Raw genomic sequence first — 27160 nt, 5'->3', positions numbered from 1 at the left:
AACACCACATATTAAGACTGAATGAGCAATTCAATTGTACTTATCCTCGAATTTTCATGGTCCAATTATTTTTGCATTTTCTGGCACCAACAATCATCCCGCCCCAACCCCACGTAGTACGCGGGATAAAAGATTTAGTGAGACACCCGAAAGCCACTACGGGGGGAAAGGCAATATTCGAAGAAGGTTGGCTGCAATATAGTCACCCAATAATAGTATATAAAGATTTATCCCATTCATGATTCATACCAGTGGTTGAAGTCAATCAGGAGCTCCTTCAGAATGTCAGCAAAACACCCGATCCTCACTCAAAGTGCACCCCCTCCTCTTCCTGGGATCTATTCACAAGCCATTGTCGCCAATGGATTTGTCTACTGCTCGGGTTGCGTACCTATGGACGCACAAACAGGCAAGATCGTTGATGGAGATATCACAGTGCATACGGTACATTTTTTCCCCTTCGCTCTAAAGAAATACTAATGTCATCGCATTATTAGCACCAATGTATCAAGAATATAAAGAATATTCTCGAAGCCGCAGGGTCGGACATCGAAAAAGTCGTTAAGGTCAATGTTTTCTTGTCCAACATGGATGATTTCGCGGCAATGAATTCAGTCTACACGCTCTACTGGGGTGATATTAAGCCTGCCCGGACGTAAGCTAGTACTCACCAGCACCCCCTGCCTCCGAAATGGCTCAAGGAGTATACTAACTATACCTTGTAGTTGTGTCGCTGTGAAGACATTGCCCTTGAACACTGATGTAGAGATCGAATGCGTGGCTGTTTTATAGCTGGACCCTTGAGGCTTTGTAAGCGCGCGGTATATAGTTCGAGATTTAATTTTGTCCTCGCTCTACATTATCTACCCATCTTCTCCTTATAACCGGCGCGAGGATGGGCATTTACGGGGATTTCGAGGGGCCTTTCAAAAGTCGATCCTCGGCCTTAGTCTGGATTGCCTGGATAATCAATTCTGAACAGGTTCTGAAAAAACAAATAAAGTCTTAACGGGACGGTAGTTAAATCTAGTTTAGCTTGCTGATTTTGAAGTCCCCCGCAGGGTCTATTCCGTAACTGGTCGTCTTTCCGCGGAGCTGTCCGCTCCCGAGGTTTCTTGGGAGAGGCCAATAGCACGAACTTTATAAATCCGAGAGTGATGACACAAATGCCCAGTTTCGATGGACCTTCTTCCGTATGTATGTGTTGTTCCGTTTTTTCATCGCTGTAGGCGGATCTTATTCCAAATTTGATTTGTCTATTAGGCTAGACGGAGGAGCGTTCCACCTTAGACAAGGGATGGTTGTTCCTTCTTTAGGTACGGGAATGACACGGAGCTAGTTCGAGTATACTTCGACCAGAATATTTTTGTGTTATAAAGTCCACGATTATGAAGCACATTTAAATCATGCACAGCAGAAGCGAATATCAAGTAGACAAAAAACTCGATTTCAACTCCCTAAGCCCCCAAAATGAAAGGGATCTACTTCCTCCTGACTTCCCTTGCCGCCCTCAGATCGTTTGCATCGCCAGGAAAGCGAGACAATCGCGGGTCTTACACTGTTTCCGGTCTGGGGCAGCATAAACAAGCCATCTTGAACGCAGGTGGAAACACCCTTGATCTTGCCATTGCGATGCTGGAGACGTATGTTCATCTCTCTCCTTGATCGAAGGTTGCAGAACCACATTTCTAATTGAGAACATAGCGAGACAATGACAACCGACTATGCTTATGGTGATGGGAAGACCAATGATTCCGCAAATTTTGGGCTTTTCAAACAGAACTGGGGCATGCTCCGTGTATGTGCCACTCGGTACGGCCTAGCTGGGCAGACTGAGGCTGATTGGAACAATGGTGCTCTACTGAAGTAAGGGTCGTTCAACTCTGATAGACAGGACTCAGCTAATAGAATGTACTTGCTGATAGTTCTAATGTTTATGCCGACGTGGCCTCTCGCTGGGACTGCCAGGATTACTATGGAATCGACCTTTGGTTTGCCGGTCATAGGGACGGTGCATCAGGACTGGCTAATCCTAACACGGCCGACATTGACAGTAATGAACCCTACTAGATCCACTGTGCTTTTACACCACTGACTTCTGTTGCAGATTACAAAAATGCGGTATATTGGATCCAAGATCAAATTGACAGTAATTCCATCTACCAGTCCGACGACACACGGTTTTGGGTAGATGTTGCTGCCATTTAGTCGAAGCTAGCTCCTCATATTTGTGGCATTTGGGCCACAACATTTTGTGGATATCTTGGATGATGCCAAAGCCATGTGAACAACACGCCGATTAAGGACGCATACCCAGAGCGGGCTTCAAACGAGCCTTTTTGAATAACAAATGCCCCGTTCCATATCTCGTGTCATCCATTGTACCCTTAAGAATCCTGATTCCCCTAGTTTTATTCATTCTTTCCTAGTTGAATACTTAGTATGGCTATCGAGTTATGATCTTAAACGAAACCTATCCTATCTTTTCGCTCGTCTTTTTTTGTCGTTTTTTTCTCATTGAAGCTAGTAAAGTCATTAAAACATGACCCTAGTTATATTACAATAAATAAAATGTACACACTGCCCTAAGATTCCTTTCTGATGATGGATTACTACATTTTATTGGACAGAAAGTGGCATACATTTGACTTGGCCCTAAGCTTATAACTAACGGATAATTACACTTTAGTGATGGGCTAAGTAATCTAGCACCATCAAACTTGATTCCTATTTATTTGTTCGATAACTTGAGTAATACAGAAGTTCATTTGAAGCCGAGAGAACGCCTTTGGCTATATCGGCTACCCAATGGACAGACAAATAAGGGCAATACAGACAGATAGCACTAGCAAAAACTCTATAATCTCTACTGATAAATTTGGCTGGACGTAGTTCGGGGACTGGATGAAGCAGTTGCTCCAAATTACTCACATTTCGGCCATCCACGCCGTGAAACTTTTCCTTGGCTTCCCCCGAAGACTCCGAGTCAATATACTTCCCCAAGGACCCTAGCATCGTTGTAATTTCCTCCGAGCTTAATCGCTTATAATCTACTGCCTCGCCACTAGAGCTAAGGTAGGTAAAGCCAGGTTAGAGGGATGGCCAGGCCTACGATGCGTCTTCTTCTTTCTTTATTGGTATCAGTATCGTATATATACAGGCTATGAGTAGTGCTATTACTATGTGTCGGACTCTAGGCGGTGACCATAAAGTCGTGGTTATACACACAAGACGATAGTGTGTATAAGGATTGGTAAATACTCAATGTAGTGTCTGAATACACGGTTATGAGTCTATCGGTCGTGCGCGCTTCTAAGAAGGAGAAGTACCACGATTGTGGAAGAGTACCACCGATCTAGAAGAGAGATCAAAAGGGGTGATAAACTTGATTCAATTTAACTAGGAAACATAGCAGTATTTATATCACAAGAAACATAGCAAAAGATCAAATGATAAATCAACAGAATCAGAGTGTTGAGAGTCTCTTGCTTAGGTAGGCAATTATATGCGAGATCGTTGAGGATCAATCTGTTAGATCTTTATAGAAGAAGATCTATATGTAGAGAGGGGTTATATGAGTGGGTCCTTCGTCATGTGACCCCACAACATCCACATGTTGACATTAATAGTGTAAGGGAACGGGCTAGGAACACTTTGCTGTTATAGCTTTAGCAGAAATATGATCAAGAGCAGCCTATGTTGGAAGTATAGCGGTAGCTATCCGAGACGAACCTAGCTAAGTCGGTGACGACAAAGCTACACCACACGGAGGAGCTACCCGAACCTCAGAAACGGTTGATTAAGCGTCTTTTAACTCTGCTATCGCCGACATTGGACCAAGAAATACGTCGACGCACCGAAGCCATTGATGCTGTCGCCGCTTACTGTCAATTTGAAGAAGGTATTATATGCCGTTTACCACAGAACAAAAGGGTTAAAAGCAATATGGCCGAGATTGGCTACGTCGATGATCAGAAGCCGGGAAGCTAAACGACTAAGCTCCAGGCTGAATCGGCAAGCCTACTTGAAATTGCTATTCGATCTGTCACAAAAGACCATCGGCCCTTGTTTTGCTTTATTTGTGTGGGACAGCAAAACCTAGCCCTTAAGAAGCGTGTGCAACAATTGTCATCGCACGGAGATGTTTCAAAGCATATCAAGCGAAAGCATCTACAGAACCTTGCATCAACCACTCTTATTGCTTGCAATGTTTGCGATGAAAAGTTTCCGGAAGTCATGCACTTTCAGCGACATGCTAGTGATTCTCACTCGACTGTGACTGGACCCCTGTGGAGCATGGTGTCATAATGTGTACTTGCCTTAGTTGGTTTTTGTGTATAGAATGAATCTCGAATTTAGATATCTAGATATGATAAACCCTCGCATGACCAGCTTCAAATGTAGTGAAACAACAGCAAGAGCAAAAGAAAGTCTGAGAAATAGCAGGTCAACCGTACTTTTTTTTATTCCTAGCACAATCTACGATGCCCGGCATTGCGATGTTCATTTTCTAATTTCGCTGCGGAGGCGTATCGCTCCTCTTGGCTAGAACCAAGATTCTCGGTCCTGTCGCTCATATTGTCGTGCTGGCGGAAGGAATTCTTGCAAGCCTTGAAAGTGAGGGGAGTGGAGTATCTGGCTTCAAGAGCGGGGCACTGGCTTCTTGACGAGCAAGCCGAGGCTCGCTGAACGATGCAGCTCTCCATGTCGAACGACTTACTGTGACTTATCTGGTGAGCAATCTCCGAGTCAGTCTCCCATGTGCGCCCGGTTTATTATAGGTTCGTTCGCCGACCGTGACTAGGCGAGCTCTTTGGGTTAAGCGATTACATTTTGCAGTTCCTAACTACTCCCTTAGTTTCTTTCAATTCCTTGAGGTACAATGCGCTCAATTTTGACCATCATCAGTCTCATTGTGTTAACTTCTGACGTACTATCGACTCGAATCATGAAGTAGTAACCCCTGTCAGGTGGTAAATTACCGCTCAATGACTCGACAGTTGGTTAGTTAATGACAGACCTTCGGCAATGCTGACTAAGGCCCGACGCAAACCGTGAGTTGGGTGGGTTTCAGTGGGCGGGTGATCAGCTGAGGTCTGGATTTACTACCCCATTTTACTATATCGTCTGACGTATACACTTTTCATCACCATTGCCACTTTAACGAGACTCCAGAAGTTGCATGTGCAGCTCTCTGGATCTAATTTACTCTATAATTTACCTCAGTATTCCATTTTCTACATTTTAATGAAGTACAATAAGTACTTCTTGCCTAACGGGCAGCAGATCAATGTCAAACCATCCTTTCGGGGCTTTACATTTTCAGTAGATGAAAACAGCTTGCACGGCTCTTTTCCACCTAGGTGGTCGATATCTCTTTATACCGAGAACGCAGGTAAAGGGAAGCCGCCCATTGACGGGGATGGCCAGTTCCTAATAGATCCTGTTTCGTCTTTTACCGGACCGACTCTCCTTAGCGATGTGCTACACCTTTCTTCAATGTCGACGCCGTCAATTAACGATGCGAAACCCGAGAGCGCTGTTACAAGATAAGTGGCCATGATTTTATTTGCCACTTTTCTCTGGTACTTCCAAGAGCCTATACCAAATTAGTATACGCCCACGTCGAATGGAAATGAAATTCCAGGATTCGCCATAGATACAGGAGGAGAGTGGAGTCTAAGAGTAATAGGAGACGGCATTCTTAGTGGGAAATAACGAATGCAGAAACTTAAGAGGATAGGCCTAATCGCGACTACCGATCCTTCAGTGGGTTCGTAAGAGAACCCAGAGACCTTTTCCGAGATATTCATTAGTCAAAGAGCCTTCTGGCAGTTAGATCCCGGGATCTATCTATTTACTCTGGATCCGCCTCGCTTTTCAGTCGGTGATAATGAGGCATGGGCTTGTCTTCCATCATTAGATGCTTTTGGAAGAGGGTTCCCCTTTGGCGCTGGGCCCAACACTTCTGGGACCTTTATACCCTCATATTACCCTCCTATCCCACTTCAGTATAAGTTTACTGACGGTATTCGCTATCCAATCCGGCCAAGAGCTCCACGACAAGGAGAGGTGTTTTACACGAGGTTCATTCCCAGCGGTGGTGAGAATATAACGTTTCGCGTACCTCTATTCCTAATGGAAAGCTTAACGAGCTTATATTCCACAACGACGCAGCTAAGTAAACGGAGTGGTCCGAACCTTTGTCTTGACCCTGAACTTATGAATGATTTAAAGTTGCTTCACCGATGGATGAACCAGTCTCAAACTCATACGAGCTTGAGGGAAAATCTTAAGACATGTATGTCAAGCAAATCATCTTTTCCTGTACTAGCATACTGGGGCACGACACCTGTTGGCTTTCTCGAGATTTTCTGGGTCCTTGAAGATCGTCATGGTAGGCTGCGGGGCAAGGTGGAGGACTGGGATAGGGGCTTCCGGTTCTTCATTGGAGACGACGACTTCAATGGCTTGGATAATCTGGTACTCTTCCTTAGCTCGGTGGTTCATTATTGCTTGTTGTGCGATCAGAGAACCTCTTCCGTCTTGGTGGAGGTTAAGGCGGACAATGAAAGGTACATTCCTCCTTAGACGAATGATTGCTCCTTCCATTTTCGATTTTTCAAGCCCTCAATACTGTCAAGCCAATATTAAATTATTCTCCAGGTTCATCTCGTCCCTACGAGACATTGGCTTTTTTAGGGAGAGCGAAGTATATGTCTCGCAGGAGCATGCTGTCATCATGAAAATTAAGCGTAGTTTCTGGGTTGCGCCCTATACCTAGTATATATGCTCTTGGACAAAGGAGCAGACGTCAACACGCAGGGCGGCAAATACCACAACGCTCTCCAGGCCGCCACGTTTACAGGTGATCAAGAGATCGTCCAACTGCTCTGTGATCGCCGATTGCCAGAATAATACAGAGCACAATTCTCCACGCCAAGCTCGACCCGCGCTCCCCAATCCGGAACAGGGACAGAGTCATCTCAACTCAACAAACACCGATTGTTGGCAGACTTGACCATCGATTTTATAGTCTCACGATATCGATTCTGCATGGCCAGAGCAGAGGAAAGAATATCAGCAACCTGAAAACAGATCTGACGCATCAGCTTGGCGGACTCGCCTTCAGCACGGGCAGTGAGGACCTTGCTCTCAACGATCCGCTTGGCCTGCGCGGCCATGGAAAGCGAGTCTTGCAGGTCCTCGCTAAAGATTATGTCTTGATGAGCATGGACTTGACCTGAACACCCCAGCCTGGGGCAACATCCTCAATGATCTCCGATGTCGGCTGCGCAATCTCCTTCAGTAGCTATGACCGCACTGACATGCCCTTCCCCTGAGCGGACATGGTAGGTAAGATTGCTGGTATCAGTCTGGAATGGATGCTGGTTGTCTCCGTCAAGAACTACATGAAATCCATGAAGTCTATTTATTAACCTCGCTAAATCCAACCTAGTTGATTCATTCCGGAGTCGTTGATTTAACACCACGAACGTACTCTGTGTAAAGTATGCGCTTAATTCTATTATTCTTGCCTGAAAATTGAAAGTAATTTAATTCAGGCCGATGCACTATTACAAATTTTCTGATAAGAGGAATATTAGTTAACAACCGCCACAACTGGACCGACGGAGACCAGGATTCATTAGCATACGAAACTAACACGATCCAGGGCCATAGCTCCTCGTTCCCTGGATCGAGAATAACACTGGTGGGCCTCGACGGAGAAGAAGAAAAATATTAAAGCAATAATGAATGAGCTGACAAGGAATCATATAGGTGAGTGAATAGGCGGAAACTGAGACGATGGTCTTCTTTTAAGAATGAGATAAGACTGGAATAACGCATGAAACGCTTTAAGTGCAATGATATCGAGTGCATCGTTAGCGTATTGAAGGCAACCTTTCTATTGACACCCCATAGAAGCCCGACGATTGCGTACGCTTGTTCTGAATCTAACGGAAACTCCGAAAGAGTCCACTAGTTAAAACTTCTACAAACTTATATTTTGAAGTTGCTCTAATGCATGTCTAGTAGCGAATTCATCTAAACGAGCATGCACGAGCGTGTCTTGGGATGTTTGTAAGGGTAGTTTCTTTCTCCATAATGTCGCAAAGATATCGAATGATCTGGCTTCACCTGAATATCTTTCAATGAAAGTAGATCTTGCGCTGAAGCATCAATTTCAGCTTCGCATACAACATGACTCGGCTCATCGGCCGCTGGAACGAGTCCAGACAAGCCGGAGCTGTTTCGTCTTGAACCTAAGCAAATCACTGGGGCTTTCGCCCACAGACCCTGCAACTAGAAATTGGATAGGGGAAAGCAAGTTATGGCCCGTGCAAAAAACAGAAAGGGAAGGCCGAAAGAAGTGCCAGGTAAAGAATCTGATTGCGCTAGGTCCCTGGGGTCACAAGTGCGCTGAGTGAATGATGGCATGTGGTGGGAAAATCACGCGCAATACGTGCAACAGCCTATATAACACGTCTTAAGTCGGAAGTAGTGGTCTAGGGCTTGCCTTCGTGTAATCTGTACAGCCAAAGCAGTGGTTTTAGTTAATTTCAATCCGGAAGGTTGATATAGACCACATTGTCGATGTATCAGCTATCTATTCTTATGTGTTTAATTGTAAGGAGATTAATTGGAATTTCATACAACAGGCAGTATAATATGTAGTGTGAAGACGGTGTTGACAGTTTTGGATAGATCTTGACTCGAAGAGAAACAAACACCTCATTATTAGCACAAGCCAGTATCTGCCCATCCGGATAGTTTTGTAGTTAGTCAAGTAGCGTGAATTTGTAGGTATCAGGAAAAGTTGCCTCCCGCAAGCCTTCAAATTTTCCTTTGATTGATTTTATTTCCGCTCGCAAATTTAATATGTCATCATGGGCATGTTCAAGGATCTTCGCTCGATTCATTCGTTTAGACATTCCGTATGGTGTCATGTCTGTATCATTCTGGGGGCCATGATTTGTAGTTAGGACACCCTCCAACCGTAGAAATTTGAGATCTATACTGTCACGATATCGCTTTTCTGCTATGTTGTGCGCTTTTCCTCGGCGTGTTGCGACACTGGTTAATCCATTCTCCAGCCCAGACGTCGGATTCGGAAGACATTTAAATTGCGGATTCGTCCTTTCAGTGCCGTTAGAGGGGTTAGAGGGCCGTGCTTGGTACAATGGCGGTACCGAGCCTCTCGACGGGTTATCCCTGTCAATATAATTGCCATTTGTACTGTCGTGGCTTTCTTCAACTTTTTCAAAACCGTAAATGCCGGACGTAGAACAGCATCCGTTTTGGTAAATGTGTGAGGTTTCATTATTTTGGAAGTTCTATATGGCATTATTAGCTTGACCAGCCATCTCATATGGAAGGTAAATATACGTACGTAGCCAGATGGGCAAAAGGCGTTCTCGACACCAACAAAATCCAGGGGTTTAACCCAGGTCTGTCGCGAGATGTTTCCCAATGAGCCCAACGGAGTATTATCAACGCAAATCTGATTCAATGGGGATATGAAATCCTTCGGGTCCAAAGATGAGGAGTCTAAATGAAGTGGGGGTTCGAATTCAGTGGGATGAATTGGTAAAGCCAAACCCATAATTCGTTCTTCTGCAGGATTAGCTACAGGCGTAGCTACAGAATTCATTCTGCGAGATCTCGGTAAACTAAGACGGTCGAAATGCATTTAAACCCGGCTTAGCAGGAACTACTTATGTAATTTTACGCTGCAGCATATGCATAGACTAGGCTTTTTGCATGGCAATGGTACCTTGGTACGAGGTTCTAGAGTAGTCTCATTTGGCGCATCTCGCCTCACCGGCCATTGGTCGGTGGCATCTGAGCGTGCCGTGGAATGAAAATAATCTCCTCCGACTTATTTTACGAAGTAGGTGGCGCTGCTATGTGAACGTTGGTGCGGAGAATCCTAAGTGGTAGTATTACCGTCGAAGATTCGACCTTGAATTATAAGGATATGTAGTAAGGAGGTTAGAGCGGGTGATTAATATAAGTAGACGTTCTGAAGAGGCCAAAGGCCGCAGACAAGGCTCTGTGACTTCAGGGGAAGTCTTCGGGTCCAGACTTAGTCATCGGTGCTCTTGTGGCACGAACCAAGGTCGGGTTTCCCAAGCTAGCTTTATCTATCCAGCGGGTTCTCGTCATTCCATCATAAGGTGCTCCACAACTACCTCACAAGGAGCTCGTTTGAATCTTGCTCCGCCATGAACTGGAATGCTATCCGTGGTCTGTCTTTTTTCCAGATCACAGACTGCTAAATGATCCAGCAAACGCCATTTCCTGTAACCTGTTTTGAGATCTTGAGGGACAACTGCCGTGGAGCACTCGTTGCGAACACGTCCAGTAGTTATTTCCTGGTGGACGCCTGAGAGATGTAGCTTAGCCTTAAATCTAGGGATTAAATGATGTGCGGCCACCGTCACGTCTTCTGCTGTAGGCGGCTCGCGGGAGAACAGAAGTTAAGCTGTACGATGTTAAATTGCTTCCGACATTGCCTTTATATTACTGATAGAGAGAGACCGGAAGGACCTAACAGCAACCGTGGGCCTGGCAGTCAAAAGCTGAAAATTGGTTCAAATGCAGTAGCTCGTCATCTTGCCCAGTACATTCCATATCTCTTTCTTCAATCAATCAACCCTGTCATCCAAGAGATTGGTTCCGGCTGATCTCATCCTCGCCCTAAAGTTGATCTGTTCCCCTAAGTGCCCTAAGTGGTTGCTCTCGATCATGCGATTGCGGATCTAACAGAAAATTTAGCACCGGTCTCTCTCTTCGTCGAGTCACAGTTTTTCTTTCGCCGATTCTTGATTTTGTTCTCTAGCTTTTGCAATTCAACAAAACACTCATCACCAAGCTTGCACGTAGCCTGTAATCGGCCATGCTCCATAACCATATCCGTGCGTAGTCTCTAGCATTCTTTTTTCCATTCGGGTAGTTGAACGTCCAATTGTATAGTCGCTTTCCGCGCCGCTGTGGCTTGTTGTAGTGCAGATAGGCCCCGCGTGATACTTGCGTGGGTCGCCAGGCTAAGCAGGGACTTTCGAGATGGCGTCTCCTTGAAGATAGATTGGGCGTCATCAGTAATCGATATGTAGTTACCAAGCGTTCCCCGTTAGATATGGCCCATAATGTGATTCCGGGAATGCTCATAGAGATGTCCTGTAAGCATAGATTAGCAAAAGACCTCATCTTGTGATGGTGCGTGCGCTCGGACTTACATTCGCCGCGGGCCCCTTGCGGTACTTGTAGAGAATTCCTTTGTCATTGAACCGGGTCGATTCGCTTGCCGCTGCCTCCCACTGTCACGCTTGATGATACTGTATGGCATGCTGGGAATCGGTCATAATAAAACTCGATACATCCTGGCAGGTGCCTCGCAGGATCGGAAGTTCCTTGTAAAATTCAGCCATGAATAAGCCGTCAAGGAGCATGTTGGACATGAAAAGAGACATACAGAGGCCAGGAATGGTACCTAGAGCCCATCGTCGTTAACCTCAAAACCAAACTTGGAGCCGTGTCGCGAGAGGATATCTCTACAGACAAGCCAAGCTCGTCGTGACGAAGAGTCCTTGGTGGACATTGCGTACAGCCAGCGAAAGGCTTTATGGATTTTCTCGGTGAGACCGACGGCCTTAGGGTCCCCCACGGGAGTCCGTGTGAAAAGTTCAACAAGTAGAACGATAGTAGGCTGCATTATGTAATGTAGGACGCACCACCACGGCGTGATACCGCAGAGCCAGGTGACATCTGTGTCATCGGGTAGGAGGTCGAGCATTTGCTCGGCTACTTGCACACACGTAGATGCTATGTTATCACAGACAATCCCTGGAGATCCAGTGTCGGATTCCTGATAGGCTAGTCGGCGTAGGCAGGGTTGTAAGATTATCAGCTTAGTAGTGTAGAAGTAGAATCCGAGGCTAGTGCTCTGGCGGGCGAAAGGGCAGGCCGTGTCTATTTCCGTGAAGTGAAACTCTGCTGGAAGACGAGAGAGCCAATTTTCAGCATGGTTGTTGAATGAAGAGATCGCAGTCTCTAGCTCTAAACACGACAGTCTGGTTGCCGCGGGAGAATAAAGTGCCCCGATAGCCTCCCGCATAAGAAAAGCCAAATCAACCGCGTACAGAAAATGTAAGGAGATGTTGGGCGATAGATGCTTCATAACCAGTTGAGCTGCTTGTTCGTTCAGGTGTCCTTTCGTCAAGCCAGAGGTTGTTGAATGGCTGCGATCAATAGACGCTTCGTTGGAGCTATGCGTAGTGTCAGAAGAGCACAGTACGGACGATATGACGGTATCGCGCATGTTTTTGTCGGCCAATAGTTGCGTGACACTTCCCAACCCCCAATCTTCCTCTGTGTATGGAATAGGAAGAGGCGTCGAACAGAAGATCTCGGCTGTGCTAGGGGCACGGCCGGTTATTACACATAGCAGCATGTCTAACATAAACAGCGCCCACCACACACGATATCGTGTCTCCTTCGAGACATGAGTAACATTATCTGTCTGGATACGAAGATTAAGGCCCAGTGCCATCGCTGACCGAATCGCAACCCCGATTATCCGCCATGACCTATTAAGATTCACAAGTTAGACATAACGGTCGATACGTTACGCATTAACGATGTATGCATGCGCACCTGTTGACTTGACCAGTGGAAAGCAGATAGAACGAAGTTAGGCCTTCCACCTGTACTTGCTGCAAAGTTGGATGACTTAGTAGGGAAAAATTCCCTAAGCCCAGCCTCCACGCTCGCGCAAAATATACACAATGATCACTATAGGGTCCCCCCGTATGACTATCCATGAGCATAGAATGCTTTGTAGCGATCGCAAATACCAAATTCAGCACGGCCATCCATCGCTTTCCCGGTCGCATGCTTGAGTTTGCGTAGAACAAACGAATTTGATCCAGAAAGGTCCCCTTACCTAAGATAGGGAACTCGGGATGCATTGATTCGAAGTACTCGTCCACGAGCTTGTTAGCAATGTTTTGCGGAGGTCGAGCAAACATATCGACGTTGTCGAGGCCCGATATCTCCATGTCGTCTTGAAAGTAATTCAGACGTGAGATTGGTGGTCGATTGAGGTGCTCGCTGAGGGATGTGGAGTTGTCATTATCGAGCTTGCACTTAAGTGTGTATAACCATGCCATCTCCGAATGCTGGCCGACAAAGCCCATCGCCTGGACGCTTTCATTACGGTTGAAATCCTCTGCCGTGTGCTCTATTATCAGAAACGGATGGGCCGTGGATCTCTGGTTGGGACGAGATAGATATTCGCCCTGGAACATTATTAGATGTCAAGTTGGATGCCTTGGGCATCTAGGGAAAAACGAATAGTGGGAATGGATAGGCCCTCGTTTGAAGAGGCCATGGGTTCTCTGACAGATTGGCCACTAATGGTCTGGTCGACAAGCTGGGCTGACGATGGGTCGAGTGTGGGATACAGATCTTGTAACAAAGCTTCGTAGGTTTGAACCTGCATGGTCAGATTTTCAAGCTGCCTGAGAGTGACATTAGAGACCTAGCGAGTTTTCTGGCGATGCTCCAACTACGCACTTGTGTATCCTTTCACGCTTCCGGTCGTTATAGGAACACGGAACCCCGGCAGCCTGGCAGCGGTGGCATGAGGGGTGGTGACCACTGCATTTGGCCTTTTGATCTTGGCATTTTTGACATGCCCGATTAACGCGGCTTCTTATGGCCCAGTTCTCGCGGCGAGAGGTTCGGGGGATAGCAACTTTATTCATAGACCCGCCTGGGTGAGGCAGAGGCACTGAAGAGTCTTCACAGGTCCCCGGTATTGGGTCAGCATTAGCTGAGAAGCCAAACGAAGGCTGCGTGTGCCCAGGGATCGGCCAGTCGTTCTTGGTTGGACTCTCCTCCAGGACATCGGAACACAACAGACGATAGGGGGGTTCACTCATCTTGCCACTTATTCTAGCTCATCAGGACGCCGCGCGAACAATAGTAAGCAGGTAGTGCCTTTCAAGCTTAGCGAAGTACGCGTAATAACCTTGAAAGGATTTTCGATGGAGGCAGGATCTTTTGCAAACTCTTGGTGCGCTCTGGAGGTGACCTGCCTATGTCCTTAACCCAGGCGATCCATGTAAGGGGTGAGCCAAAAAAAAAAAAAGGTCGAGACAAAATACCAGCGAACGCCACTAGTTATGCCGTAACCGGTTAATAGAGTGCTGATTGATTGATTGATTTAAGGCGGTGTGATAGTCTGGATATGACGAGTAATGGCATCCCGGAAGTACGGCTGCAGCCCCTATACAGATTGGGGCTCTCAGGCCCCATTGACCACGGATTAGCCCTGACCGCTTAAATGGCCACCTCCAGCCCGAGCTTACGAACGACTTCGGAAAAATAAAATTGGCACCTGGGGAGGAAGGCGTAAAATCATTGGTCGGAGTCTTCGCACGTTTGGCCCATGGTTCTTGATGTAAACCTTCGTTTCGATAGGGAACTCTTTGATGGGTCGCCATCAGGTGTTCTGACCGTCCCTACAGTGCTAGAGAACTTGCTCAATCACTGATTTAGACCATCATAAACATTCGAGTTCCATTTGTATTATCTGGTTGTTGTTGATGAATCACGATGTGACAAATATGTATATATGCGAACTGGTTGACCCGATTTGATAACATTCATTATGGCCTCGCTCCCAGAGATGCCGGCTTATATTAAAAACTGTTTTGCTTTGTCTTAGGTTTCAAAGTCCTAACTGATGCTGTGTCGGTTGAATGTTATTTTGAGTAGCCGGGATCACAAATCCGTGGCCGTAAGGAACAATACGCATTTCCATCATTCGGTTTTAGCCAAACAGTTACGACCTCTCTACACAAGTACTTAATTTGCATTCTGCTGCCTAAAATTTTCATCACAATTACAATTTCTGATAGCTTATTAAACAATGCCCAGGGACGCTTTTTTCCCAAAAAGTACGTAAGCCCCACAGTTTCCAGAGCTCTTTTCGGTAATCAAGGAAAATTCCACAAGACGGCACATTATACCTAGTGAATGTTGTGCTTTGGAATTCAACCTTCTTGAGTGGCAGTACTATTCTATCGCTTCTCGATTGGGGGTTCTGTATGTTCAATATTGGTTTACTGGAGGAGAGGACTCTTTTCCGGACTTACACTTTTCCTATGTAAATCTTCGATGGCATCCCTGTCAACGTTGCTAGCGGCTGGGATAGGGGCATAGGGATGGGAAATGCTGTCCCGGTGTGGATGCGCTTTTCCTGTTTGAATAGCACCGTTGTCGGTCACGCGATCAGCGGTTGCAAGAGCATAATCGCTAGAATCAAAGTAGGTCCGTTCAGTCACGTTGTTGGTTAGCACGTGTCGTGATAGAGAATATACAAAGTAACCTTACCTTGGTTTTTTGGCTGGGTAAACCTCCACGCGGCAGCTTTCTGTACTTACTAAAGTGACGTTTCTCACTTTCAGAGCGCTGTTGAGGAAACGGTGTCAGCACCTTTGCTTCCAGGCAGCGTAGGGGAAGATCCTACCTCTGGGTGTAGACCGCTGCCTCCTGACTGCATTCTGTGAGATTATCCCTATATTTTTCGGAGAATGTTTCCAAGCACACGTTGAGAACTGCAAAGGAATGTTTGCTTTGAGCTGGACTTCTATGACGTCTTTCTGTGTGGCGTGATGCATTTGCCTTAGTCATCTAGGCGGACATTGGAACAGGTAAAATTCCACAAGGGTGACGATACAGCAACACCAATATCCGGGTACCATTCATGATACACAGTCATAGATCTTAGTGAGTGTTCGGTTTTGAAAATCAAAAAAAGGTCTAGGTAGTGACACCTGGTTCAAGAATGTTGTTTGGTGATGCCAAAGTCTCCTAATTTTACCCACTAGGTTTCTCTCTCCGACCGTCTTGCCTTGAGCATGACGTTCTATTTCATATTAGAGAGTATTCAAAACTCAATCGTGTTCGTGCCTTACGGCGGGCCTCACGTCTCGATGAGCAAATCCGTTCTCATGCACAAATTTGAGACCCTCGAGAAGTTGAACAGAGATTTGCTGGGCTGCCTCCTCAACCAACCCTTCCACTTGGTTCGACATATACTTCTCAAGATCACCATTAGGAAGGTATTCTATGGCAATGAATAGTTCTGTTTCTGTTTCCCACCAGCCAAATCATTCCACGAAAGTCTCTATACTGTATATTCAGAAACAATTAGCAAGTTCATGAACTTCCCAAGTGTATAAACTCCCTCTTATGTGGGAGGACTTCAAGATGGCCTCGAGCTCCCGTTCATATCGATTAGTTGTTCCAGCTTCGACTCTGATCCGCTTCACTGCACGAGACTGTAACGCATGCCGCCCCATCAGGCACTCTTCTCGATAAACCGTGCCAGATCCTCCGTAACCAAGATTATTTTTGTGTTCCCACACTTCTTCAGTCAGAGCCATTCGATTATGGTTTGTTTCGTTGGACCCAATGAAGTAATGTCTAGTTTGCGTCCTTGTTTTACCATCTGACGTGAAAGTCTCTAACCTGGTGGCAATTTCCGAGTCTCGAATGAGGTCGGACCCACGCATGTTGTTCTTTCATAAGCCAATGTGAGGTGACTGTCGCCTGGGATCTTGCGACAGAGGCCTTCGGCGAACGAGACTAAGTCTAGATCTTCTTAATGCTCAATGAAAAATTGAGCCACAGTACAAGCAAGGTGAAAATAATCAGCGCTGTCAGGTTTTTAGAGTGCAGCGTATCGTTCAAGAAAGCAGGCCGATGTTGTACAACGGATGGGAGATTGTGTCAGCGCGGGGATGCTAGACTAGTTACAACTAGGCAGATGGGTACCCGGAGAAAGGAGATACCGTATATCCGGCCGGATTTGTCAATGTCATCCAGCTTCGAATCAGGTGGGTTAGGTCGGTTAGTCGCATACATCCTAATTCTAGTGCACGAAAGAATTCATGACACTTTGTTTGGCAGTTGATTTTGAAATTGTTGTAATATGAGGCAGTTGCTGCTCAGGAACGAAGCCGCAACATCGGAAATAATTCCTGTCCATCTATACGAAGACCAAGTTGATTTCCAATCAACTTGGACTTCATGTTGTATATACAGTCGATTTCGAAAACAGATTACCCCTGGGACACACTGACCGTGTTTCTCGGCCCGTACCCGAGTATACGCTAAACCATATTTGTTTGCCCTGGAACGGCCGCTGCATCGCAGTATCGCGTCTTGTGATGTATTAGATTTCAAGGTTTCTGTAAAATACTGTAAACTGTAGAGAATGTAGGCAGGGGCCCTGAAGGGAAGAGGGGTCGTTGCCCTGGCGATCTGGCTCAATCCACGCTCGCTAACCTACCTTTTCATCCACACAGCTTTTGTTTTGATAGGAGATTTTGCTTCTTTATTTCCAGGTATTACAGTATCTTCACAGACGCGCCTTTCATGAGTTATCAATGTCTGTCAAAAGCTGGTATCCCCACGACTGACAAGAGCGATACCAAAATTCGAACCCAAATAGTAGTACACGGATTACTGGCAACGAGATAAATATGGAGCTAATATCATGGAGTACATGAGAAGAAAACTTATCGCGATTCAAACTTCCCAACATCTATGTTGACGGGTTAGGCTTAATCGGTTTCGGACGCTCGACCCAGTCAAAGGGACCGCATGGCTTGGTCAACCACACATCCTCCGGGCCTTCAGCCCCTCGCGGGTGGGAATGGTCGAACAAAGTGCCACTTAAGAAGCTATGAGGGAATCCATGATCAAATTCATAGCCGGTTTCAATCTCCTCAATTTCATCGTTCGAGAGCGAGACGGCCAACCCAGGAATGCTGCCCTTCAGATGGTCGACACTCCGACCACCAACAATTGGGAAGACATAAGGCGCTTTATGACAGACATAAGCCAGCGCGATATTCAACAGCGTCACACCTCCACCCTTTCTGTTAGCGATTTTCTCCAGAATGGCGGCGACTTGCTTATCCCGTGCGCAGACCGGGATGAATTTGCGGCCATTATTTGATTTCTCGCGGGCCTTGTAACCTTCAGCCGTCTGAAAATTACCAGCGTTCAATGTCGCGTACGGAGCTAGACCCATCCCTTCATCAGCGCACATAGGAATGATATCTCGTTCATGGTCTCGCCTCGCGGCATTCCACTTTCCTTGATACACCGAGAATTGCCGCAGGCCATGCTGGCGGGCGTACGCGTTCGCCTTGGCCACGACCCACGCAGGTGTATCCGAGATCCCGAGGTAATGCACTTTCCCTGACACGACTAAGTGGTTGAGGCTCTGCATCAATTCCGGAATCGAGGTTGTGTAGTCCCACCAGTGCACATAGAACAGATCGATGTAAGCGGTCTGAAGCTTACGCAGAGATTCATTGATTGAATGGTTCATGGACTTGGTTCCCGTGCCGACGAAGTTGGCTTGGATCTTGTCTTTACAGTGCAACATATACCCGGAGGTATACTTTGTGGCTATCACAAGCTCGTCGCGATTCTTGCGGGAGGCCATCCATTCGCCGAGCCAGGCCTCGGACTGGCCGTCTTGGTAAGCATTTGCTGTGTCGAAGAAGTTGCCACCATTGTCGTAGAAGAAATCCATCATGGCAAAGGCCTCTTCTTTGCTGCATTCACCGTATTTCTCGGGGTACCTCCCGCCGAATGTCATTGTGCCCAAGCATAATGGCGAAACTCGAACAGAGGCAGAGGGGGCTAGCTGGCGGTAGCGACCTAGGACCTTTTTTGGATCATTATACATTTCGTCGGGTAGAAAATGTGCTTGAAGCGATTGCGAAGAAAGTTTGCAATGGATCGAATTTTGAGCCAGCTTGTAGGGGAATTTGAGAATTCGAATATATGGTTTATATAGGATTTTGGCTTGGACCAAAAAATGATTCGAACTTAACATCAATCAGATGATGAACGTATATGTCATCATCTACCCTGTCATCAATGCTCTTAACTCCGGTCTTCCGTGGACTTGGGGAGTGGGACAGCGTTTCTTCTCGCTGCGGCAAAGATCTTAACCTCTATCCTCTAATCATTTCACTTTAGATTTTTACGTATAGTGGACATAGATATTACCAATGGTAAGTCGTCATTACCAGTTCTAATAGACTAATGTGTTTTTTCGTTCTTGACAACCTTCTCTACACTTTTGCATCATGGTCCCTCACTACCACTTTTTCAGGGTCACCGAGGCATATCTCAGCTTCGATAATACTGATCCGCTGATTCCAACCCCTTTGTATGTGGGCACCATTCAAGGCAGTCAATTGGAGCTGATTCTCGACTGCAGTCATGGCATTCTCTGGCTAGCAGGTTCTCAAGAGCTAAAGGCGTTGGAAAACGGCCGGGTAAAAAGTTATACGCCTGTCAGCATTCTAATCTTTCACACTAACTCCGGCGATTTTACGCAAGCTGCTTACTGTGGATCCCCGCTGACCGCTCCACACGCCCCTAATCACTTTTTAAACACGAACTTGTGATCTTGCGTCTCCCTTCATATTCGATAATCACTCGTTTTTGTTACAATACGTAGTCTGGGGAGGGGGTGGGGGTGGGGGTGGCAAAGCAGTATTCTAAGGGGGAAGGATGGAGTCTCAACCACCAGGACCTGGTGGAAACCAGAAAGCCTTTCACTATCATCCCGAGTCCATTTGCAACCTCCCACCCTACAGACTCCACCTTGCCGTCCACCCGAACCACACCGCAACATATATGATTCTAGCAATTCTGGAGATGAGGGGTTTTTGCGGAAGGATAGGTGGGAATGAGAGTAGAATGGAGGGGCATTAAGGTCGCAGTGTACAGACAATACCTGTAATATACAGTATTTTACGTTATTCCCTCGTTCTAGTTTTTTAATGGGTCTATTCTTAAGATACGATCATTTACAGCCTTTCCTTATAAGGACTAGCGTATACTCGGGTACGAGCCGAGAAACAAAGTCAGTGTGTTCAAGGGGTAATCTGTTTTCGAAATCGACTGTATAGCCTCTTGTATCCCCTCAGAAATAAGTAGAATTAACAAGCTTCCTTTTGCATTACAACAGGTTATGAGCCCGAGTGCAATTACTCGGGTGCCGTCTCTACTCACACCGAGACCCATCCTCCTCTTTTGATTTGTGATTATATATTACCCCGCTTCCTCATAAACATCATGTCGGCTCTTGTCTATGACTCCCCCGACCGAGCCGTCACGGCCATCGAGCCTTTGACAGGAAGCGACAATTACGCTACCTGGAAGCGTCTCATGACTTCCTACCTAAAAGCCAGGTAAGTCTGGGACGTGGTGTCGGGCGACCTTCAGCGTCCCGACTACCAATTCAAATTTGCCAAGCCTATCACCGCGGACATCATCCCCTTGGTGGAACCCCACCTGAACGGGGCGGTAAGGCAGCGAGCCATCGAAGCCCGCCTCGAAGTGGAGGTCCAAGCCTTCGAGCGCCACCGTGAATGGTCGCGTCGTGAGGCTGAGGCCTACCACACTATTTTCCGGTACCTATCTCCGTATATCAGTGTGCACGTCGCGGGACTCGAGACGTCCCACGACCTGTGGAATGAACTGGAAGAACGGTACCGGCGCATAGAGCTGGCCACGTTCTGCGAGCTATTCGCCCAGCTTCGTGAGACCACAGCCGCCCGGTGCGCCAGCACCCGCGAGTTTGTCGATCGAGTGCGGCTACTAGTATACCGCCTGAATGCCATTGCGCCAGGATCGATCGGCGATCGAGTACACATCGCCATCCTGTTAACGTAGATCGGACCAGAATATATCCTTGTCGTGGATGCCATCCAAAACGATAAGGACCCGGTTAACCCAACGACCATTGGAAACCGTCTCGCCAATGCCGAGCAGACGGTATAGCGCAAGGATACTACCACGGTTCTGCACGGAGCGATAGGGTCATCAAGCAGCACCTCCATCAATACGGTGCAGAAGACCGCAAAGAAATGTAACTACTACAAGAAGCGAGGCCATGTGGTCGCGTAGTGCTAGAAGAAACAGCGAGAATAGCAAGAACAGTAACAGCCTAAGGGCCATGCCCTGAAGGCTGAACGGAGTGCTTCCGGCTCACCAAGAAACAATTTGCAAACTATACTATTAAACCAGGTAGAAGAACGGCAGGGCCCGCCGACTTCTAAGAGACCGAGGATCAATATCGTGAGGGCGAGGGTGACGACCCTTTATACCCACGTACCGTCCCCGCGGTGGATCCTGGACTCGGCCGCTACTAGCCACATCTGCTAGGACCGGAGCTACTTTATTAACCTACGGCCCCACCGCGAGATGGTGGACACGGCGGGCGATCCAGTGGAAGCCGAAGGGATTAGCACGGTGAAGCTCACACTCCGGGGGAAGTTCAACCATCCCCTAGTGTTGAAGAATGTGTATTTCGCGCCGCGTATCGGGATGAACCTAATCAGCGTGCCGAAATTACTACGAGACCGCTATTCGGTGGTAGCACACCCGCAGAACGTCTTTGTGCAACGCCGAGGACGAACCGTGGGGACCGCCTACTATACGGAGGAGGATCTATTGATCCTGCGGTGCTATGTGAGCTAAAGATCCCGAGAACGAGTCTAACTAGCGAGGGCGCCGGCGGACTATATCTATACAGATTCCCTAGAACCGCAGGCGGTGGACATAGACGTCGACGACCCTCTAGAGTCAAGTAGTGCGTAAGGCGCGGCGACTACCTCTGAACTCGGTGGTAAAGCTGAGATACTCGAAGAAGATGTGTGCACAGGAGTAGTCCAGGCCACCGAAGCGTTGTGGCACGCTCGGATAGGACATCTAAACCGGGGAGACTTAAGGGTGGTCCTCCGGCAGACCGGCACTCCGTACCGACCATTAACGCAGAGCGAACTGCAGGCAACGCCACAGTGTCCGGCGTGTATATCGGGTAAGCAGCATCAGAAGAGAAACTCCCGTGCAAGACGGCCACGTCTACACTCGTCGCGAATCTTTGAAATGATTCATTCGGACATTATGGAAATAACCGTCGCCAAAGATGGCTCCAGGTACGTGATTACCTTCACTGACGATTATTCGCGTGGCTCATAGGCCTATGCCATGAGATAGAAACATGAAGCGCTACAGAAGTTTCGGCAATTTAAGGCCTAGGTACACCGACAGTTCGGCGCCCAGATCAAAAGATTTCTCACCGACAATGGGAGAGAATATTTACCGATCGGAATACATCTCGAGTCTCAGGGAGTTGAGTTTAACACCTCGCCGCTATATTATAAAGGGCAGAATGGCCTAGCCGAACGCACTAATCGCACTATCCGAGAGCGAATCAACACGCTCCTATCCGATACGAAACTTCCTCCTTCCTAGTAGACCGAGCTCTTAGCAACGGTGGTCTATTTAAAACTACGCGCGCTAGTATCAATCCTACAGAAAAAGACACCGTACGAAGTCATCTACGGGAAGCTACCCAAGCTATTACATCTACGACGGATCGGCTCCCGCGCATAGGTATTAATTCCAAAAGAGCATCGGAGGAAACTCGGACCACGATCGTCTAAATGCCGACTACTCGGTTACTACGAACCCAACCAGTACAAGCTTTACGAAGTATACTCTAGAAGGATAGTCTTCTCCTGTGATATCGAGTTCGATGAAAGGACCCCTATGGCGCCGTTCATCGAGGGGGAAACAGGCAACGACCTCCCGGACAACGCTCCTCCATCACCTATCTTTCCTAAACCAATACTGCCTCTATCGGGTACGCCGCTTACGCCGCCTCCGTCTCCTAACGGACCAGAGAACGTGCCTCCTGATCCAGTTAATAATATGCCTTCTCAACCGGTCGATATCCCTTCACCAGTCAATCCAATCCCTAGCGAAACACAAGCCACACAGGACCTTGGCTATTCATTGTATAGCTGAAGACGAAGACCTTCTAGGCGTCTCTTAGAGTCGCTAGGCAAGGTGTATACGATAGGGACATTGAATGCCACCGCTACAAAAGACGTTGATCCCTCAACCTTCAACGACGCTATATCGGGACTGAATCAGTTAGAGTAGTGGGTAGCCATTCAGAAAGAATATATGTCTCTTCTCGAGCATGGAACATGGGAAAAGGTTCCACGAAAAGAAGTTCCCGTCGGAAATCATATCATTAGCTATAAGTAGGTATTCAAGACTAAGGCTAATGGAATCCGGAAAGCACGACTAGTAATCAAAGGCTACCGACAGAAACAAGGCATCGATTATCACGAAACTTTCGCTGCTGTATCCCGTATGGATTCCGTCCGCAGCATCGTTACGAGTGCCGTGCTACGCGGATGGAAACTCCACCAATTCGATACCGTCACTGCTTTCCTACATAGGGATATCGACTCCGCTATCTATATAGAGCTGCCAGAGGGGTTTAAAGAGGATAGATACGTTTGCCGTCTTTAACGCTCCTTATACGGACTGAAGCAGGCACCACGGATCTAGTACCAGTACGTTCACCGCGTCTTAGTAGCTCACGGGTTTACCATGGCCCAGTCCGACAATTATGTCTTCTATAAGTCTAACTATGTCGTCTGCGTCTACGTCGATGACTTCCTTATTACAGCAGCGGACGACGCCGAGATCTAGCAACTTCGAATGGCTGTTACGATCGTGAAGGTCTGAGTACTCAACGGAAGTCAACTGGCGGGTGGATTGTTTGCATACGCGCATAAGGAACCTTCCAGGATGGAACTTTCCAGGAAGAAGGGGAGCTTGCATATAAAAGCAACTCCTCCTGGTAGATAGAACCCTTCTTCTCTTTCTCCTCTCTAGACTTAGTTTCTTCGTTGAAATCGCACCGAATTGCTTCAATTTCGATTGGCACGTAATAGGTAGTGGTAAATGTGTGGTTATGGCTGCTTTTGACACTTGGTCGGCTTTGCTGCGGAAAAATATATTGAACACTCAAAGGGAGTTATTCTATTTCTGAGTAAACTAACATTTGAATCCTCGATTTCTTCTAATTTACCTCTAATGATAATTTATCCTGAATATAATATAGAGTTAGCTAAAATCAAGGGTTTAATGGCTTTTCATTGAATAAAATCCCATAAAAAATAGAAGTAAAATATAAGTTTTAATAATCAGTTAAAATAGTATATAGTTAGTTTGCGGTTAGTTTGTGGTCTTTGCGGTTACCTTACGGTTATCCAATAGTTAACCAAGAAATAACCGTACCACTAGATAGTGGGAACTAATTAGCTAACAGGATTAACCAGCAAACTATAATTGCTTTTGATATCTATTGATTCCCCCGGTCGTAACTTATTCCCTCTAATCCTAAAGCGAATCCCTAGTAAGTTTCCTTTTCCCCCTAGTAGACCCCTACTACTTCGGCCTTTCTTTATAATAGCTTATTCCTAAGTATCTGGTTTTACCGATTAGTTTTCTAAGGCTGACTTTCTATAGTTAGACGATCTGCCTACCCCTAGTAATACCTACCGAATAGCTACCTCGGTTACCCTATCTAATCCTTACTAGTCTTCCTAATAGCTAGCACTATCCTTATTAAAACGCGTTAGCCCTCGGTTCCACTAGATCTGGATACTGTACGATATAAATCCTGAGATAGAGTAATCCCGCTTATAATTTACGGAATGGTGGCTATAGACCGAGTTTGGAGTAAAGGAGGATACTAGAGCTTCGATCGGCTAGGATAATAAGAAAAGATCGAGTTTTTGGGATAAATTTAACTAAGTTACACACGAGAAGACTAGCGAGCTAAAGATTATATATAAGCGCTGCTATACTACCCTTACTCATCCCTAGTTACGCCGCGGGGGAATAAGCCCGATAAATACGTATCTTAAAAGTACTACTTATAAGCCTAGGCTACAAAGAAGAGGGATTGATTAGCTACTACTCTAATCGGTTAGTTTAAACGTTATCTTATTCTTTTACTACTATTTACTAACTCTCCTCTTATTTAGCCCTAGACTCGATCGCTATAGTCCTTCTCTGAAGATCTTCTTATCTATCATCTTCTCTAGCTTATTACTATTACCTAACTCCTATTCCGTATACTTAAACGTCCTGAGTTCTAATAACTTTATAATATTATTTAACTAGCTCCTTCTAAGATTAAACTACCCTCTGCTCGGTCTATTCGTCGTCGGCTAGACCTAGAGATTTAATAAGGATAACAGAGTGTGCTCGATAAGTTACTATAAGGAAGTAGACTCTTAATTGTATTAGACTACTAGATATCACCCTTTTCCTAAGTATTCATAGTAATTACTAGCTATTTCGTCGATAATAACTAGGAGTATCGCGAGGTCCTTCTTAGATTTAAGCTACTATATAGTCTATATACTAGAAGTAATTTAAGTTCCGTCGTTATCAATATTCTTAAGGAACACCAGATCACTGATCGGATATTATCTATCACGATAGATAATATAACGAACAATAATACCATAATTAATAGTATCCAAGAAGAGATTAAGGTACAAGGGATTAGTGACATAGGGGTCTTTCGGATTCTATGTCTCGCCTATATAATTTAGCTAAGTCTTAATCGATTACTAGGTAAAATAAAGGTAGTGTGAAGGGGCTGAAGTAAGACTTGATTCAATCTGACTAGGCCAACATGCTGTTTACAAAAAGCTTAAGGAGAAGAAGTTTATCCCGTGCGTTCCCCACGTCAACATGCCAAGGTCTCGTGATACACGTGACCTATATCGGGCACTGGCCCGTGACAGGTAGTACCTATTAATAATAAGACTGAGATTGAGTGGTCGGATAAGCGTATATACTTATATCCTAAGCGTATAAATAGAGAGATAGTTAATACTCTAAATAAGGTAAGTCTTCCTTCCTCTCTTTTACTACTAGATAACTGACCTCTTACTCTATACCTAGATTCGGAACCTTACTATCTTTATTAATATAAGCCTATAGCGCCGCGAAGCCTTTTTAGGCCTTTAGACAGAAGAGCCTTATCTACTCCCTATTTAGGATATCCGTACACGATAGAATTCTACCTTTCTAATACTCGGCTATATAAAGCGACTATAGGAGGCCTTCAAACGATACTGTTAAACTTATAGATACCCCTAATTCCACCTTAACAAAGAGGAGTAGCGCTAGATCGACTACCTACTTTATATTACCTAGCCGTTCTTTAAGTTCACTACTGCTCTTTTAAAGTTAAAGGATATCACTATTTATCTTATCTTTAGTATCTATAATAATCTCTTTAGTTACCTTAAGGCCTCCGAAGAGTAGCTTCGCCGGAAGAGGATTCCCTAGAAGTAAACTATGCTTTAAGCACTTTAAGCAGTAAGGGAAAAGCTCTCAGAGTACTATAAGATAACTAACTATAAGTGCTATAGTGATATTTACGTAATTATAACGATCCTAGCACCTTCGAAGAAGCTTCGCTTCTTTAAAACTAAGGATTGGTAAGGTGATATTAACTACGCTAGACGATACCGTGGTCGATTAGAAGAGGAATTCTGGCGTTATAAGAGACGGCTTTTAGATAATAATAGCCCTCTATTACCTAGGGCTTTAGCTGGTTCACTTAATACCGTAAATAAGATTAAGATGCTTTGTGAATCCTAGAATACTCTTTAACCGGAGGAGCCCTAAGGGAATAATGATAACGAGCTTAATCGCTATCTTGCTAAAGGTAAGCCCCTACCTATACACAAAGAAACTTCGAGAAATTAAAACTAATAAGCTAGGACTAATATCTTAATATCCTCGTATATTCTAGAAGGAGTATCAACAAGAGTTTCTAATTCTTATAGCCCTTACACGGGATATCTTATCTATTCCTGCTAGTGGTGCTAGTGTAGAGCGTCTGTTTAATTACGCGCGTGATATCTATTATTATCGACGTAGGCAATTAAAACCGGAGATAGTTAAAGCGCTAATGCTTTATATATATATAACAAAATTTGAGGTTAAACAAAGGGAGATTAATTTCACTAAATAGCTCATTTCAGTTAGGGAGTTAGCTCTTCTTGAATAGGAGAGAGGCTCACTACCACCCCTCCCTTCTCTAGATCCTATCAGTGATAGTGAGGAGGCCGAAGATAAAGATACAGTGACTAAGATTCCCTCTTAGCTACAGCCTCAGGCTTAGAGTGAAAATACTAGACCCAAGAGACCTCGGAGT

The 27160-nt window shown here is 45.9% G+C and overlaps 9 protein-coding genes across 9 annotated transcripts; 6 read left to right on the top strand and 3 right to left on the bottom strand.

The window, feature by feature from the left end:
- Nucleotides 1-282: 282 nt before the first annotated feature.
- On the top strand, nucleotides 283-792 carry N7496_012788 (putative L-PSP endoribonuclease family protein Brt1; the record flags this gene model as incomplete). The annotated part of the gene is made up of 3 exons (XM_056705701.1): nucleotides 283-444; nucleotides 498-655; nucleotides 726-792. 3 exons carry the CDS (start codon nucleotides 283-285, stop codon nucleotides 790-792), a joined length of 387 nt encoding a protein of 128 aa, XP_056548924.1.
- A 678-nt stretch (nucleotides 793-1470) lies between these two features.
- On the top strand, nucleotides 1471-2208 carry N7496_012787 (uncharacterized protein; the record flags this gene model as incomplete). The annotated part of the gene is made up of 4 exons (XM_056705700.1): nucleotides 1471-1643; nucleotides 1705-1866; nucleotides 1926-2053; nucleotides 2108-2208. 4 exons carry the CDS (start codon nucleotides 1471-1473, stop codon nucleotides 2206-2208), a joined length of 564 nt encoding a protein of 187 aa, XP_056548923.1.
- Nucleotides 2209-5721: 3513 nt separating this feature from the next.
- On the top strand, nucleotides 5722-6784 carry N7496_012786 (GNAT family N-acetyltransferase; the record flags this gene model as incomplete). The annotated part of the gene is made up of 3 exons (XM_056705699.1): nucleotides 5722-5777; nucleotides 5817-6575; nucleotides 6667-6784. The coding sequence occupies 3 exons, from the start codon at nucleotides 5722-5724 to the stop codon at nucleotides 6782-6784; spliced, it is 933 nt and encodes a 310-aa protein (XP_056548922.1).
- A 202-nt stretch (nucleotides 6785-6986) lies between these two features.
- On the bottom strand, nucleotides 6987-7184 carry N7496_012785 (uncharacterized protein; the record flags this gene model as incomplete). Its single annotated transcript, XM_056705698.1, has 1 exon — nucleotides 6987-7184. The coding sequence occupies one exon, from the start codon at nucleotides 7182-7184 to the stop codon at nucleotides 6987-6989; it is 198 nt and encodes a 65-aa protein (XP_056548921.1).
- A 4313-nt stretch (nucleotides 7185-11497) lies between these two features.
- On the bottom strand, nucleotides 11498-13949 carry N7496_012784 (uncharacterized protein; the record flags this gene model as incomplete). Its single annotated transcript, XM_056705697.1, has 5 exons — nucleotides 11498-12593; nucleotides 12661-12719; nucleotides 12861-13304; nucleotides 13409-13526; nucleotides 13582-13949. 5 exons carry the CDS (start codon nucleotides 13947-13949, stop codon nucleotides 11498-11500), a joined length of 2085 nt encoding a protein of 694 aa, XP_056548920.1.
- Nucleotides 13950-17623: 3674 nt separating this feature from the next.
- On the bottom strand, nucleotides 17624-18781 carry N7496_012783 (uncharacterized protein; the record flags this gene model as incomplete). The annotated part of the gene is made up of 1 exon (XM_056705696.1): nucleotides 17624-18781. One exon carries the CDS (start codon nucleotides 18779-18781, stop codon nucleotides 17624-17626), a length of 1158 nt encoding a protein of 385 aa, XP_056548919.1.
- Nucleotides 18782-20184: 1403 nt separating this feature from the next.
- Nucleotides 20185-20784, top strand: N7496_012782 (uncharacterized protein; the record flags this gene model as incomplete). Its single annotated transcript, XM_056705695.1, has 2 exons — nucleotides 20185-20300; nucleotides 20421-20784. 2 exons carry the CDS (start codon nucleotides 20185-20187, stop codon nucleotides 20782-20784), a joined length of 480 nt encoding a protein of 159 aa, XP_056548918.1.
- A 531-nt stretch (nucleotides 20785-21315) lies between these two features.
- Nucleotides 21316-21591, top strand: N7496_012781 (uncharacterized protein; the record flags this gene model as incomplete). The annotated part of the gene is made up of 1 exon (XM_056705694.1): nucleotides 21316-21591. The coding sequence occupies one exon, from the start codon at nucleotides 21316-21318 to the stop codon at nucleotides 21589-21591; it is 276 nt and encodes a 91-aa protein (XP_056548917.1).
- A 5044-nt stretch (nucleotides 21592-26635) lies between these two features.
- On the top strand, nucleotides 26636-26977 carry N7496_012780 (uncharacterized protein; the record flags this gene model as incomplete). Its single annotated transcript, XM_056705693.1, has 2 exons — nucleotides 26636-26668; nucleotides 26756-26977. The coding sequence occupies 2 exons, from the start codon at nucleotides 26636-26638 to the stop codon at nucleotides 26975-26977; spliced, it is 255 nt and encodes an 84-aa protein (XP_056548916.1).
- Nucleotides 26978-27160: the final 183 nt, after the last annotated feature.

The sequence above is a fragment of the Penicillium cataractarum genome (genome assembly GCF_028827025.1).
Source record: "Penicillium cataractarum strain IBT 29864 chromosome Unknown utg000011l, whole genome shotgun sequence".
NCBI lineage: Eukaryota > Fungi > Ascomycota > Eurotiomycetes > Eurotiales > Aspergillaceae > Penicillium > Penicillium cataractarum.
This window is presented reverse-complemented; position numbering and strand designations above follow the sequence as displayed.